The sequence below is a fragment of the Protopterus annectens genome, chromosome 15.part0 (genome assembly GCF_019279795.1).
Source record: "Protopterus annectens isolate FY-2018-M chromosome 15.part0, PAN1.0, whole genome shotgun sequence".
In the NCBI taxonomy this organism is placed as follows: Eukaryota; Metazoa; Chordata; order Ceratodontiformes; family Protopteridae; genus Protopterus; species Protopterus annectens.
In genome coordinates, this window is record NC_056749.1 from 259938973 (window position 1) to 259956172 (window position 17200).

General features: G+C 43.0%; 1 protein-coding gene across 1 annotated transcript in view; it reads left to right on the plus strand.

Moving 5' to 3' along the window:
* The window catches only part of LOC122789619, a gene marked incomplete in the record, with an annotated part of 1015902 nt that overhangs the window by 977751 nt on the left and 20951 nt on the right, over positions 1-17200 (plus strand). Inside the window, 1 exon segment of the mRNA XM_044057014.1 lies at positions 7677-7881. Coding sequence (XP_043912949.1) covers positions 7677-7881 — 205 coding nt within the window.

Consider the following 17200-nt stretch of genomic DNA (forward strand, 5'->3'; position numbering starts at 1 on the left):
TGTGTACTGTGCAGCCATCTTGGAAGTCACCAGCCATGATCATCTTGAAAACTCGTGAGAATTTTCCCTCATTTTAGTAATTATGTACTTTATGGCTCACTCTTCTGAACCTTTAGCCTTGTCCTACAGCTCCTTTTCAATTGAGTTACTTTTGGAATTTAGCTTTATTATAAACCCAGCAAAGAGGATCCCAAATGTTAAAAATAACAGATCTGTTATTACCATATCAGCTCGTCTTTCAGAAGACCCTGAAGTAAGGCAAGGTGTGTGGCATTGGTCCATATGCATGCTCTGTGACTTCCCCCGAAAGATACCAGCATTGCAGCAGTGTGATCCACCTCTTAAATTCCCAGGGTGTCTCAGTTGCCTTCAACCACTAGCTCCCACCGTCCTTTATCATCTCCTGCAGTGCATGTATTGCTAGTAATTTCAAGAGTATATGGGCTGTAGTCAAGAGATTACAAGAATTTTATCAATGTAGGGATCTTTGAAAAGAATGGTCCACTGGTAATGCAAAGGCACTTTCTCAGATAGTAATGATGAATGCTTACACTCTTGTTTTCCATGTTTTCTCATTTTTAGAACTTTTGATATATATTCTATACCATGTCTGAGGCACTAGAATTGACTTTGGTATGTTTTTAAGGACATCAGGAACTTTAGAATTAAACTCCGTACTTGGGTCGCACCGTAGTCTAATATTGCTAAAGATATGCCACCTTCTAAATATGCTCTATCCTGGGTATTAAAGCATTAGGATAGTTTGTGCTGCTGTCTTTCAAACTTTTTGTATCACCTCTGGGTCATTAGAGTGGACAACCACATTAAAGTTACTTGCAGCTAATTTCTGTCTTTGCAGTTTGAATTCTGCATCTTGACATTATTTTATGCAAACAGTGTACTCATTTTTTTGGTGTACTGATAAGTTTGAGCAGTCATGAATAAAACAAAAATGCATTGCCCCACGGCATTATTTTAAAGAAATTTATATCTGTTGCAAGTTATCCAGGTTAAAATAAGTTGTGTACTTACCATAACATTCCAACTGTGTTGTTCATTTTCATTCTTCAACTGTTGGGTCTGGAGGCAATACTTTGATCAGACTCTGCCATTATTATAGCTCGTGGCCGCCTAAAAGCTCTCAAGCTCCTTCCTACCCACAATGCACCAACACCTAAAATACCTCAACTCTTGTTTGCTAGATGATAAAAAGTAACAAATATCAATCTACATTTTCTGACAAATGAATCCAATATCTGAAGCTCAACATAAAGCACAGTGGTGTCCTTATAAACTCTCATTCTTCCAGAAGTTCATAATGACAAAAATGGGAGTTGGTGGGTGGGAAATTGAGAAAGAATGTAAATGGCAAACACAGATGGAACATTATGGTAAGTACATAACTTTTTTTTTTTAATCTGATGTCAATTTTCATTCATTCCTCAACTATTGGGACAGAGTCCCCAGCTACATGAAATCCCGGGTGGACTCTAAGGAAGGATATTCCTGACCACGATTGAACCAAAGGCTGCTCTTCCCTTCGAGACCAGATGTAGTTTGTAGTGAGTAATAAAGATATGAGGATTAGCCCAAGATGCAGCTGCACATGTATTGTCCATGGAATGCTTAGGTAAAAATATTAAGTTCCCATTGATCTAGTTGAGTGGGCCCTTAAAGGTTTTGATAACGAGATACCCAATTTATTGTAGACAGCAGATATATAGTCAGTAAGCTATCTTGCGAAAGTTACCTTTGTAACTGATTTACTTGTTTTGTAGTCAACAAAAGAGATTAGTTGATCCCATTTTCTAATTTCTTTTATTCTGTGCAAGTAGAAACGTAATTGTCGATGAATGTGTAAAAAAAATACATGTATTCTCCCTTGCTTTCAAATTTTGGAAAGACTGGCAGATTAATATGGCTGGTTGATATTGGATTCTGACACCACCTTAGGAAGGGAGGATTAGTTTGTAATGTTACGCTATCTCTAGGATAAAATAAAGTAGGGAGGTTTAGAGGACAATGTTTAAACTTCTAAAATTGTTCCGACTGAGGTAATGGCCACTAGAAGGATCGTTTTCCAGGTCAATTTAAGATCACATTTTGCTGCTGGTTCAAGGGGGGGCATGAATTAAAGCCTGCAGCAGTAAATTCAAGTCCCATGGTGGAGTAGGGCCTTTATAAGTTGGTCTTAGTAGAAGAGTACCTCTCAAGATGCCCTTACAAAGCTTAGTTGAGGCCAGGGAAGAATTTTCAAATCCAATATGGAAGTTGAGATTGCTGCCAACTGAACTCTTAATGGTTGATGAGCTAGCTCCCAAGTTGAAAATTGTTACTAGAAACTCTAGGACACTTTGCACAGGGGGTGAAAAAAGGTCAGTACGTTTCTGATGCACCCAAAAAAAAAGTTCTTCGATGTTACTTTTGTAAAGTTTTCTTGTAGAAGATTTATGTGAAGATAAACTTATATGATAAACAGGAGATGAGAGCATAGGTTCTGGCTGTTAACTGAATTGGAAAAACCACACTTTCAGATTTAGGTTTGAGATATCTGGGTGAACCATGCCTTTTGGGTGAGACAGGTATGGAAAAGGATCCAGAATCCTAGGTGGGTAAAGTAGAGGAGGCCAAAGAAAGGGGAACCAGATCTGTCAAGGCCAGTAAGGTGCAATATGGATGACTTGGCTCTTCAACTTGGCAGCTTTCTGCAGAAATGTGGGGCTCAAGAAAGCCTAGAGATAAGCATACAGGAGACTTGGAGGCCAATCAAGGAGCAAGTGTGTGCCTCAGTGATTCCCATGGTGGGAGGTCAGGGCAAAGAAGCTGCTGCACTTTCTTAGGGGAGAAGCAGAAAGATCACAGCAAGGCTGGTCTCATTGAAGGAAGATCATTTCTGTCACATTTATGTTGAGAGACCACTCACGAGGTAGTAGAATGGACCTGTTCAGTTTGTCTGTTATAGCATTGGACTTCCCCGGAATGTGCATTGCTAACAGAAAGTGGTTGGAAGAGATGGCCTATTGGCACACACTTCTCAACACAAGGGTTGAGACTTAGTTCGTCCTAGTTCGTTGCTGTACCAAACTACTGACATAATGTATGTCTGAATCACAATTGTCATGAAAGGGGGAAGAGTCTTGGAAGGCCTGCAATGTTAAGGTCACTGCTCTTATTTCCAGGACATTGATATGTGTGTTGGCTTCTTCCGGGGACCAAGTGCCTTGGAATGTTTTCCCCAGGAAATACCCTCCCCCACCTAATTTAGGATGCATCTGTGGTCACTATGGCCTTGGTGCTTAGGTAGAATGAAAGGATGGCCTTATAGAACCTGATCTGATAGAATCCACCACCAAAGGTTGTTCTTGCATGGCTGAGTGATTCTATTTTGGGCTGACATTCATTGATAAAGAATCAACCATTGTGTTACTAGCTTCCATTGAGAAATTCTCATATGAAATCTTGCTAGAGGAACTAAAATTGGCAGCTGACATTGATGCTGAGGCTTGAAGAATCAACCAGGCTGAAATTTTGGTACTGTGAACTATTTTCCTGATCTGGGATCTGATAGTTTGCACTCTTGCTGCAGGAAGAAAAGCTGTTACTGATACCACGTTGATAACTGTTCCTATACATTCCAGTATCTGAGAAGATTCTGACTGAGAGCTGTTGTAATTTATGATCACTCCCAGAAAGGGAGTAAGTTTGGAGTACCTGATCTCGCACTCTTATAAGTAGATCCCTGGTCGGGGTGGTAATGAGCCAGTCGTGTAGATACTGAAACACGTGGAATCCCTACAGTCAAGTGAGCTGCTACCACTGCCATGCATTTGGTTAACACCCTGGGGAGTGTGGTGAGGCCAAAGGGCAGGGCTCTGAACTGGTAATGACTGGCTCCCAGCCAGAAGTGTCAGTATCTTCTGAACTGTCCATTTTTATGTGATATATGCGCCTTGAAAGTCTGTCTATCACATCCCATCATCCTTGCCCAAAAAGGATAAAATGGAGTGAACAGTGACCATACGAAACTGTGTCAAACTGATTTGTTTAGGTTGCTGAAATTCAGAATTGGTCTCCAGTACCTCATTTTCTTTCACTAAAACAAGTCTTCAGTAAATTCTGGATTCTCTGGTCTGATGAGACCTCTTGGATGTCTCTCTAACAGCTTTTGTATTTCTAGTGCTGCTGTTTTCCTCTGGGTGGAACATTGGGAAACTTGCATGAGAATGGAGGTGGAAGGGAAGAGAGTGTTTTATATAACCTCTGGAAATTATTCTGTGCCCATATATCTTTTGTTTTATCTAGCCAGGCTCTTTAGTGCTGGGATAAATGACCCCCGATTGCCTCCAGAGGGAGACCATCGGGCCTCATTTCAGGAGCGCTGATAGGGTCTGTCTGAAAAAGAATCTCTAGACTCTTGGTTTTTCAGGCCACCTCTACCACGTGGGCAGCGTCTTCCATTTGAGTTCCCCCTCCCTCTGCCTCTGGAGGAACTGTTTCCTCATGGATCTTGGAAGAAACCCTGAGATTTTTTGAACCGCATTTCTCATATTGGTTTCCTTTGAGGGGTTGAAAAACTTACTCCCACAGCAAAGAGCCTTTCCATCTTTTTTGCACCTGGAGAGGGTTTTCTTCACTTTAGTGCCAAATAAAGAAGTTCCATCAAAGGAGGTATTGACGAAAGAAGACTTTAAGGGCTCTGCAAATTTGCACAGAGGTGCATCCAGGCATGCCTCCTAATGGAAATGCCTGAACCTGCTGCCCTTGAAGTACCCTCAGCTGCATAAAAGATTAGCCTCATGAATGAGTTTGAAATGGACTGTATGGTCACCAACTGTGAGGCCACGCAGGCCCGAGTCTCAGCAGTAGTGGTCCTGGAAAGAGAATTTGACAGTTTTTATAAAATCTCTTTGCAAACTAGTGAAATGTGCCAAGTAGTTTAGCGACTTAAGAGCAAAGGTTGCTGAAGCATAGACACACTTCCCAAATCTATCCAAAGCCCTAGACTCCCTGTTAGGGGGTTGGACAATGGAACTTTATTCCCCAAGTTCCTGTTAGTGGCCGGTGCTACAACCATGACATCCAGTGGTACTCCCTTACTCCCAAACTCCCTTCCTGCCAGTGGTGCCAGAATGCAATCTGGTCTTTTGTGGATAGGTTCATCCGAGTCAAGCTCCTTCCATGCTTGCTTAGAGATCAACTCAATGAGGTCATCAACAGGTGGAATAAACCAGGAAGTAGACAGGCCAGACCAAACACCTCCAGGAATACCGATTCCTCCAGAGGAGGATTGTGGGAGGACCAACAAATCTTTTAAGGATCTTTAGTATGTCTCCAAATGAGACATCTTTTGGTGGTGATCTAGGGGATCCTTCCCCTTCATCAAAATTAGTATCTTCAGTGATAGATTCCTGAGTGGAATCCAAGTGCCTCCCTTTGAACTTTCTATTCCAAGGTACTTTTTTGGTGGGATGTTCCTGAGAAGAGTTGGTGATACCCTGGTAAGGTAGCCTGGAGAGGTTTGGCTCACTGTCCTAGTGGAGTTGAATGTTAAGGCTTCAGGCGCAGACACACATGAGAATCTGAGGGAAGATCCAGGATGGGGGGTGTCGGCTGTCCAGTCGAAGCAGAGCACACTCTCTCCACTACCTCAGAGGCAGAAAGTCCCAGAGAGAAGGAAGACGATGGAGCTGGAAGCCACACTTCTGCCCCATCTCTTCCATCTGCACTGAGGGTATTCTACCAGAAGCAGAGGTCTGGGCCGAGCTGTCCAAAGCCATGGCTCCAAGGGGCAGAGACGGCTCTGAAAACTTAGGAGTCGACTCCAACACCTCCGACCTAGCTGGGACCCTACAGCTCCAAACTCTTTGGAGCTAGAACACAGCGAAATCCTTGGTTTTGAGGATACAACTCTTCTGTGATCCGAGCCAGATGGTCTCAGCAAACTCAGATTTAAGGACTCCAAAATGGAATGTTAGAGCTGAGGAGCAGCCAATAGTGGATGGGGTAGAGCAGTCCAAGGCTTCATGACCCGAAAGGGTAGGAGCCAGGAAAACCCCCTTCTGTATCTGCTTTGAGAGAAATTCCCTCTTCATCCTATCCACATTGGCTTTAGTGAGACTATTGGAAGAATGAGAGGAAGGCTGTAGAAGGGGATTTTGAATGCTGTCTCTCCAAAAAGGGAGATGGGACCCTAACCAGAGTTGGGTCAATGGATGGTGATTACCAAGTTCTCTGAAGGAGTTTTGGATCCAGTGAACTTGGATCCAAATAAGTCTTTGGAGATCAGAGACCCGGCTTCAGTATGGAAGCCTTAGGATCTGTTTAATGTTTTTTTTTTTTTTTGAGGTTCCATCGACATTGTGGAAGAGCCAGACAGTCTAGGGAACTTTTTTAAAGTCTCCTTAGAAGTAATTTTAGGGTGGTTGAGCCCCAGTAATTGCTTCCAAAAAGGCAGTAGATAGTAAACCTTTTAAGATTAAATTATTTTTACAATCTACAGTAGCTTGCAGGTTGAACTTTTTACAGATAGAACAATCTATGTTCAGGTGATCAGGGCCCAGAAAATACACACACACAATTCATGTACGTCTGATAGCAGAAGTTTATGACCACACTTAAAATTTTTAAACCGAGAAGGGCCTTTTTCGGACTTCTTTTAAAGTAGATAAGAGAGGAAAATGAATTTTTTTTAGTTGAAGAGGTAATAAGAGAACGGGAGGAAAATGGTACCAACAATGGTACCCAAGAATATACCAATGGCGTAGCAAGAAAAGTTAAAGGATAAAATGGGGAAAAAGAAATTGTACAAAAATACCTGCAATGGTATATAAAAAAGGATACATTGTGTAAGAATAAAAGAAGACGACGAGAAAAAAACGGGGAAAAATCGCTTAACTGAAAAAAATGTTTGAGAGCTGAGATGACATCATCTATTTTGCGAAAGCAGCAAGCGAAATCTGAGGCATGTTGGGGGCTGGTGCATTGTGGGCAAGGAGAAGCTTGAGTGCTTTTATGTGGCCACAAGCTATAGTAATGGCCGTGTTAGATCCGAGGATTGGATCCAGACTCAATAGTTGAGGAATGAATGAAAATTGATAACATCAGATTTACATTTACACGGTTTTCTGGTTTTGCCCTTATACTAGACATGTTTGCACTTTATAAAGACATTACCTGTCACCAAAATATTTAACTTTGCAGCAAGCCATTCTGGATCTGTAGAACTCTATCACTAGATATAATCATGTCATATGAATTGTATTACCTGTAGTAAATAGTTTTTCAGCAAACCTGTTCAAAATTTTAAAAGCCTGAAAGCTGTTTCATCACTTTAATGATTAAAATTTAGTAATAGCGAAAATTGATGGGAATTGTTATACCAGATTACAAATTATTCATAACATGAGGTTAAATATTTCTTATTAAATCAATCCTGAATTGTCTAGGCCTTTTTTTGTTTGTTTTCTGTTTTTTTTACTTGCATATTGTTGACTTTTAAAACTGTTCAATGTTATCATGTAGTGCAGGACTTTGTACATAGTTTTATATTTTTCTGTTTATGAAATTGTTGCCATCTGTTATTTGATGATTACAACAGTCAATCTGTTCCTTATTGAAAAATAGATTTATAAAAATAATGTTGATTTTTGAAAATATTTCACAATTGTGTTTTTCAGACAGACTGCGTGACACACTTATTCATGAACTTTGTCATGCAGCCACTTGGCTGATCCATGGTGTCAGAGATGGACATGGTCAGTTTTGGAGATTGTACGCCAGAAGGTCATCAGCTGTCCATCCGGAGTTACCGATGGTTACACGCTGCCATACTTATGAAATTAATTACAAGTTTACATACCAGTGCACAAAATGTAAAACAACGTAAGTATCTGAGAAAAGACCAGACCTTCTAGTAAAAGGTCTTTAGACTAGAGCTGGTATGTATAATGAGGATTATGTTCCCTGATTTATAAACTGTTTTGTTCATTGTTTCTGTCTAGGTGCTGAAGGCATAGGGTATAATTGCATAGAGTGTGGTTCCCCTTAAATGTTGCTACTCCTTATTTAGGGTATATTCTTGCTGCACAGGTTTTTCAGCCTTTGTCTCAGTCTCTCAAAAACACATATATTTTTTTTTAGTCCTGGATCCTCAATTTGTTCTTTCCATAAGTTTATCTGGAGAATTTTTCCGCAAGCCGAAGAGATTATACATGAACTGGAATCATAAGGGCCTTTACTTCTATGGACACTTCCATCACTCAAGGGTGCTCTGTGATTTCCAAAGCTTTTCTTCGTGAGAACACACTTGTCTCATATGATGTCTTTGGAACTTAGTGTACAAGAACAGAAAGACCTTATTGATTTGTTCTTTCTAGCAACTGAATAAATTGCACATGTTATGTAATTCAATCTCGCCTATATTCTTACCCGTGGATTCGGAGCTGAATGTCGGCTTGGACTCGGCCATACTTTTTTAGCTCGAAGTCTTTCTATTGGCTGGGTTAAGATGGTATCCCATGCTGCACTGCTCTCTATCCCAGATCTCGTTTGCCGCTCGTGTAGCTCGGATGTGGTCTTGCTTGTGGCTGTGGCTAAGTACCCTTTTCTTCTTATATCAGAAGTTTTTTGCAAAACAAAAAAGCTGTTTTAATAGCTATTGTGTGTGTCCTTGTCTGTATTGTGGAAAAGTTGTGTTTTTTCTTGATTGCATATTCTGTGGTATCCCACTAGCTGTTTCCAACGGGCTAGGCCCATTTCAGTTAGAGGACCTAGTCTGTCCCCTTGCTTTCCATGTGTGATTAAAGTTTTCCCGTGGACTAAAACCGTTTAAATTAGAGGAATTAGTCCTCCCCCCTTGTATTTGTGTCTGTGGATCGTTTGAGTTAGATATCTTTGTGGTGTTCTGTCTGTTTGGCTTGTTCCCGTGCTTGTGACTTTTCGACTGTTGGTCTATTCGTTTTTTTTTTTTTTTTGTTTTTTTTTTTTTTTCTCAGTTAGTTACTTGTTGGTTAACTGTGTCTAAAGATACAAAGGAGCATAAGCCCTTGGGCTTCAAGAAGTTCTCCAAGTGCAGTTATAAAATGTCCATTACGGATGGACACTCAGTTTGTGTACACTGTCTGGGAGCGATTCATCTCCAGGAATCCTGCAGTTTCTGTCATGCCTTTAGTCCACGTGTTCTTCAGGAAAGGAAGAACAAATTGATTTTGATGGGACTTAAGAAACCCTCCTTCGAGGAGAGTCTGGAGAGTGCTTCCAGCTCTAGGGCTAAATCTTCAAAAGCAAAAAAGCGATCTCCGGCTCCATCAGTCTCCTCGGAGCTAACGGAGAAAATAGCAAAGCCTTCATCGACATCCTCTGCTCCATTGTCCTTGGGGCCGCAGGAAGTGTCAGTGGTTATGGAACCTGCTTCGGCTCCAATTTTCTTGGAGCCTGTTCAGAGCCAGTCGCCTAGCATTAGGCCAGTATCCCCTCCTTGCAGGTCCCCTTCAGAGAGGAGGTCTCGCTCTCCTTCCCTATCCTCCAAATCTTCCAGGACTTTATCTGATGTGGACGTCGATAGAGTGGTGCAGAGACTTCAGTTGCCGGTACTGGCAAATTTGTTCTCTGCTCTGACCCAGTCGGCTCTGGAGCTGGACCCTCAACCTGCATCGATACTTCCTCCTGTGAGCACATCTCAGTTTTTGGAGCAGGAGTGCTCGGCTCCATGTGATGTCCCTAGGTCGATTCCGACAGCCCCTCCTGGCTTATCGGTTCCGACGTCAGCTCCGACCCCGTCTGCGCTGTCCACGGGGTTCAGGACTCAGGATTCTTTGGTCGGACCCGAGGGAGTGGCTTCTGGACACCTCTCGGCTCCTAGTCTCCCTCTCGGCGTGGGGAAGCCTGACTCCTGCTCTGCTTCGGAGGCTGGTTGTTCTTCGGATCTGGGAGGACCAGCCTTCGAGGCCATGCAGAGCTCGCTGGCCAGATAATCAGCGGCATCATACGGGTCAGTCATTCTGTTCCCTACAACACCGGTGCAGGTCTGTGATTGCCATCTATCTCTGGACAGCAGAGCCCCAAAGCCTCAGGGTACCCCCACGAGTGGTCCACATATTTCTGGGGGCCCCTTTTGCCTGAGGAGCCACCCAAAAAGAAAACATGGAAGAGGAAACACATACATTCCCAGGATGTCTCTCACATCAGACACCAACCTTGAGGAATCTGAGGGGTCCCCTAAGTCATCCTCTGAGCATGTTTCTTTCTCTGACATCCTAGAGATTTTGAATCAGAGGTGACTGGCCATCCAAAGCCCCCTCCGAGGAGGAGTCTGTCTTCCTGAAGGCCTTTGGTGCTCAGCCCTCCGCCTCCTGGGTATCTCCACCCTTCGAGCTTCTGGATTTGGTTTGTCCAAGGGTGTGGGAAACCCCTGACTCTGTGGAACCAGTCCCCAGGAGACCCAATAAATTTTTGTCTGCTCCTCCTGTTAAGGAATTTCTGTCCAAGGGAGTCTCTGTGGATGCCATGGTGGTGGCAGCTGCCACCCAGAAGGAATTAGCTGAAACTTCTTCCACCGTCCATCCCCCTAACAAGGAGATGGACCGGTACGGGAAGCATACGTTTTCTTCAGCGACCTTTACCTTACGGTCACTGAATTACTTATCTCACTTTACACGGCTCCAGAGAGATCTCCTCAAGGAGCTTGGAGATACTCACGGGTAACGTTTCTGAGGCGGTGGCCCAGAAGGTCAACGCTCAGATGTCTACCCTCAACTCTATTGCAAACTCTTCCATGAGGCTCATCTCCTATGCAGCTGAGGGAGCAAGTAGGGCAGCAAATTCAGGAGTTGCTCTTAGGAGGCAGGCATGGATGCGCCTTTGCATTTCATGGAGGCCTTCAAGTCTTCATTCACCGATGCCATGTTTGATGGTTCCTCTTTGTTCAGAACCAAGGTGAAAGAGACTCACTATGTGCAAGCAGGAGGGAAAAACTCTGTCTGCCATAGGAGTCCATTTTTCCCTTCCCTCTAGGCCTTATCCCAAGGCCCAGAGGGGTGGCAAAATGTGGTTCAAAAAATCAGAGTTTTTTTCCCGGTGCACAAGGTGAGCCCCCCTCCAGAGGCAGGGGAGGGGGTGGTTATTCAGGGAGATGCCGCCCTAGGGGCAGAGGAGGCCCTCACAACTCAGGAGATCGGGATTCCTTTCGTGGTTCTCCCTACCACCGCTCCTGATGGGAGGCCCGATTGTGCATTTCCAGAGCCAGTCGGGGGTCGAATCTCATTATACCCGGAGGCCTGGCAAGATGTCACCCAGGACCAATGGATTTTACAAATAATTTCCGGAGGATATGTCATTCCCTTCTCGTCAAATCTCCCTCCAGTCAAGAAAATCCCAGATGTTCCACCCAATCAAAGGGATTGCGCAGCTTCAGAAGTTTCAAAGCTGCTAGAAAAAGGAGCCATCCAACATGTCCCCTCAGACCAGATCGGATTAGGGACTTAAGATTCTTTTTGGTGCCGAAAAAGGCAGGGGACCCGAGACCCATTTTGGATCGCAGCCAATTGAACACCCATGTGCGAAAGTCCAATTTCCGAATGGTCACATTGCAGTCTGTTCTCCCATTGTTGGGAAAAGAAGTGTGGATGTGCTCCATCGACCTCAAGGATGCTTATTACCACATAAAGATGGACAGGGCATCCAAAAGTCACCTACGCTTCCGGCTGGGAGCCAGTCACTTTCAGTTTCGAGCCCTGCCCTTTGGTCTCACCACAGCCTCCAGTGTGTTTACCAAATTCATGGCAGTGGTGACTTCTCACTCGAGACATCAGGGATTCCAAGTGTTTCTGTATCTGGACAACTGGCTCCTTACTGCCACCACCATGCATCTACTACTTCAGACCAGGGATGCTACTATTAACCTATGTCAGCAGTTGGGCATCACATTGAACTGGGAAAAATCTGCCTTGTTGCCCTCACAGCATGTCACTTTTATAGGTGCCGAATTAGACATCATCCTCATGCGGGCGTTTCTACCACAGGAAAGAATCAGAGTCCTACAACAACAGGTTTACGCCTTACTCCCTTTGAGAAGAGTGAAGGCAAGATGGGTCCTCCAATTGTTGGGGACAATGGCTGCTACGATTATGTTAGTCCCTCTGGCAAGGTTACATATGAGACTCCTTCAGTGGCTACTCTTCACCCAATGGTCTCTTCAATGTCTTCCACTTTCTCACCCTATTCTACTCACAGCCAGGTGCAAACAGGATCTCAGTTGGTGGCTTTGCACAGACGACCTCAATGTGGGAAAGCCCTTCGTTCCTGCGCCCCCGGTTGCCACGGTGACCATGGATGCCTCTGGGGTGGGGGAGGCATTGTCTAGGCAGGACAGCCCAAGGCACGTGGCAAGAGCACAAGATGCATCTGCATATCAGTGTCCTGGAGATGAGCTGTGCTACTAGCGTTGCAAGCACTTCAGAGTTTTCTTCCTCTCGGGACTATTGCAATCCACTCAGACAATATGTCAGTGGTGTGGTATCTGAACAAGCAGGGAGGAACCAAAGTCTTTGCAGAGTAGCCATGCTAATGTGGCAGTGTCTTCCCAATGTTTTCTGGTGGCAACGCACATTCCAGGGAAGTCCAATGTGATCGCAGACAAGCTAAGCAGAGCTATTCTGATGCCTTACGAGTGGTCCCTGAACTGTCAAGTTGCGGAGCAGATCTTCCGCAGGTGGGGTCAGCCTTGCTGCGACCTTTTTGCCAGCCCCCTCAATGCCAAATGCAGCAGCTACTTCAGACTGATTCCCCCCCCCTCAGGGGGAGTCACCCAGGGACGCTCTAGTCCACGATTGGCCCTCCGGTTTACTATATGCCTTCCCTCCGGTTCCCTTGCTGTCAAAGGTTATTCAGAAAGCGCAATCCTTGGGAAGCAAAATGATTCTGATTGCCCCACACTGGCCTCGTCAAATTTGGTTCCCCTTTCTCCATCCCTATCTCATGGACGCGCCTTGGATTCTGGACCTACAACCAGACTTATTGATGCACATGTCAGGGCAGCTCCATCCCTCTCTTCGGACCCTCCGGTTGACAGCCTGGCTAAGCCACTTCAGTCATTAGTTAGGCTTCATCAATTTTCGCCGGAGATGGTTCATATTTTATCTTCCTCTCCTAAGCCCTCGACCAGGAAGATTTATTACAGCAAATGGAAGAGGTTTTCAGTCTGGGCGCATGCCAAAAAGACTGACCCGTACACAGCTCCAATTTCGTCTGTATTGGAGTTTTTGTCTATGCTCTTTAACCAGGATTCAGCGGCCGCAACCATTAAAGTCCAATTGGCGGTAATTTCTACCTTTCTTGTCGCAGACAAACCTAGTCTGATGGCACATAGACTCTGTAGGGCTTTCCTGAAGGGCACTTTGTTACTTCGTCCTCCGGTATCAGAACCTGTTATGCCTTGGGACTTGAACTTTGTTCTACAGGGTCTTACTTAACCCCTCTTTGAGCCTGCAGCCACTTGCGATTTAAAATTCTTAACTTGGAAGACTGTCTTTTTGGTAACCATCATGTCAGCCAGATGCGTTTCGGAGCTTTAAGCTTTATCAATAAAACCCGCTTATTTGATTTTTCATAAGGACAGGGTTTCTCTCAGACTGAACCCCTCTTTTCTTCCCAAAGTAGCGTCAGTCAGTAACCTTAACCAATCTATTGAATTGCCAGTGTTTTTTCCTCAGTTCTCAAACAAGGCAGAATTCAAATGTCATCAATTGGATGTGCACAATTACGTTTTTATTTTCACAGAACGAAAGACCTCAGAAAATCTGATCAGTTTGTTTCATTTTTGAAAAACAGAATTGGGTCTCCTGTTTCCAAAGTCATGTTGTCCAGGTGGATTTCCGGTTGTATTTCTTTCATTTGTACCTCAGGGGGAAAAGATTTACCGTTAGGGTGAAGGCTCACTCTACTTTGTCTGTATCTACATCTACGGCTGTTCAGGCCAGATTGTCTATGGATGATATTTGTGCTGTGGCTACTTGGGCATCTTCTCACACCTTTGTTACTCATTACAACTTGGATGTGGTATCTAGGGGCAGGTCTTCATTTGGTTCCACAGTGCTCAGGAGTATTTTCCACTGAGCCTCCCAGGATTTAGGTGCTGGGGGATACTGTCCCACGGGTAAGAATGTAGGCGAGATTGGACTACATAACATCAAGAAGTTATGTACTCACCATAACGTTCAACGTATATAATCCATCTCGCCTCACATTCTTACTTACCCCCCCTCTTTCCCCCGTCTTGGAGGATCTGGAGGTTAGGTCTGGTTTCAGAGCTCCCTTCATTTTTGGTTTGTTTTTCCTTTCCTTAGGTGGTGTTATGTAAGGAGAACAAGTGCTGGTGCTCGCAGCAAACTATATCTGGGGATAGAGAGCAGTGCAGCATGGGATACCATCTTCCAATAGAAAGACTTTGAGCTAAAAAGTATGGCCGAGTCTGGGCCGAGTCGGAGCCAAGATTCGGCTCCGAACCCACGGGTAAGAATGTGAGGCGAGATGGACTACATACATCGAACGTTATGGTGAGTACATAACTTCTTGTTTGCTGACATTGCTTGCAGTCAGTTTTTATTTCTGATTTTCTTTATCATAACTGCTCGCTGTTCTTTTATGAGTTCATTATAGCCTTTAGGAATAGTTCTTTCTACTCCTTTTTTCATAAATAAGCTTCTGAAGAAATATAGCTTCACAGGTTGAGCAGCTGTTGAAACTTTGGGTGGGAGGGTCATGGGAACAGCTTCCTTTGATAGTTTTGTTGCCAATTACATCTATGCAATTGCCACTGACAGGAGTAGTGTGCTGTCCATTTGAAGGAACTGCCCTTCTATCCACTATAGAGAAGTGGATCTGATTGTCATCATGTGCTTTGGCTCAGAGCCTCACATCACTGTGTGTGATTGAAAGAGAAGGGGGAGGGGTCATCAAACAACATGAGTCTTTTCTAGTGCAAAAATTATTATAAAGAGCAATGTCATGATCGTTTTGTTTCCCACTAGTGTCACTGGTGACAGAATTGTTTGTAATCCCAAACAGCAAGACAAACATGAGTCTCTGCATTTCTTTCTTCTCCTGGCAGCACTGCCTGTGCCTTACAGATTGGCTTGGCTGAAACAATGTTCTATTCCAGAAGACATTCTGGGTTACTTTCTGGAGTTGCAGAGACTGAGCTTTTAGAATAGGTAGAATGGTAATCCTTTATTTTGTTCTGAGCAACTATAAACTCTGTTAAATTTTGGTTTAACTTTTCGTTCAGTAATGTTAACATATTTAGAAAAAGTGTTAGACAAACGCAAAGTAATATAAGCATTTATGTAACTGAATTTCAGATACTTGAACATTGCCAGAAAAAAAAATCAAGATCCATGTAACAACAATTAAGATTACATACTGACATACAAGGAATAGGTATCCATAAGTAGAGCTGATGAAATACCATATTAGGACTGGATAACTAAGGCCAGTAGCACTATATGTTTTCAATTACACTTTCATTTGCATTCATTCTAAGCTGGATATACTCCATTGAATTTGCTCAGTCATATTTATGGTATGTTAAGGACTGCTATTCCACAGCAGGATTTGTTAACTGAAAGGGCACACTTGTGTCTATACTGCATATTTGGCCATGAGAAAAAAGCCAAAACCTATAGTAGTAAAAATGCAATCATATCAGCAGAAGGAGGTGCTCCTGACAAAATAGTAGTGGAAGGGTAAATTATCAGTTGTGGTTACTGATGTGTTGGAAAATGATTATTCACTGTACACCAGGGTGAAGAGAAGCAAATTTAACTCTGCAACCAGGGCATGTCATGAGGCAGGTGTGAGATTTAAGTTTGCTATATCTGTTTCTCTTCAGAATATTTTTTTTTTTCAGAAAGAAAGACATTTTTAGATGCTCAACAGGTGAAGGTGGAAAGAATAACAAAAGTTGACCCAGGAAAAAGTGAGCAAGCAAGTTGAAGGGAATTCTGCTTCATTCCTTTGGCAATTATACAGCCCATTGACATAACTTGCCAGTAAAATCTTTTCTAGTGTTTCAGAGGTAATTGAGCAATAGAAAAAGCTGAGAAGCTGATTATAAAAAACAAGAATACCTTGGACTTGAAACAAATATCAGTAATGGGTGGTGGAGATGATATAGAAGATCACCAGGAATATATAAGTATGAGATAAACAGATGGACTGCAGTGTCATTTCCATAAGATGCTGTCTGGCCATGAGAACTGTGCTACCGCAAGAAGTGGGAGGGGGGAAAAGATTGTTTTTGGACTGTGTTAAACTGGTGGGAGGACTTAGTCAATTCTCACTTTGTTATTAATGTTTAACATTATATTGAAGGAACTGAAGATGTAGCTAAAAGTAAACATTTTTTTTCTTAATGTGTATAACAATTTTTTGAAGTCCATTGCATGTTGCACTCTAAAGTAGCTCTACAAAGTATGCTGAGGTACTTTGAATGTGAAGTGGTGGGAGTCTTGCCAGGGACTGCTGCTAATGCCAGTGATAGTAAATAAAATACTTATATGTTTTCAACTGTTAATCTGGAGTTCTTATGTTTATACTATAACAAGATAAAGGTAGATATAAGTAGTGAAATGTAATTTTGAACTGCTAAGGTGAAGAAGTTTAAATTAACTCGTGTGTGCGTAAATTACCATGGACCTCCTGGTGTGTGCATACATATGGAAATGTATGCTGAAATAATGTGGAATGATAACTCATAAATGTTATGAAACTGTCATTTAACTGTAGAAGAATTACCTGGTCTTTATTTACCAGGAGAGCTGTGCAGTTAGAGATGAACTATATGCAGGCAATGAATGAACTTTAAGCTTTGAGACATCTGCATGAGAAAATACTTAAACTAGCACTTGTGAAAACAGTTCACTGAAAATAAATGAGGCCTGATCCATAGAAGGGAAATTAAAACATATATGCATTCCTAGTAATATCACTCACTTTAGTATAATTTATAGTAATGCAACGTATATTCATTTTAATTGTATCCAGGGCATGCTATCATAAGGCTAAAAATAGTTTAGAACATGTAAGTTATTTCACATCTGGGAGGGACATTGAGATGGGAGAAGCATGGATGGTGTGGGTGTAGGATGGAACACATGTTTTAACGTGCATTTTCTGCATGATTAAGCATAAAATAAGCACGAGTAAG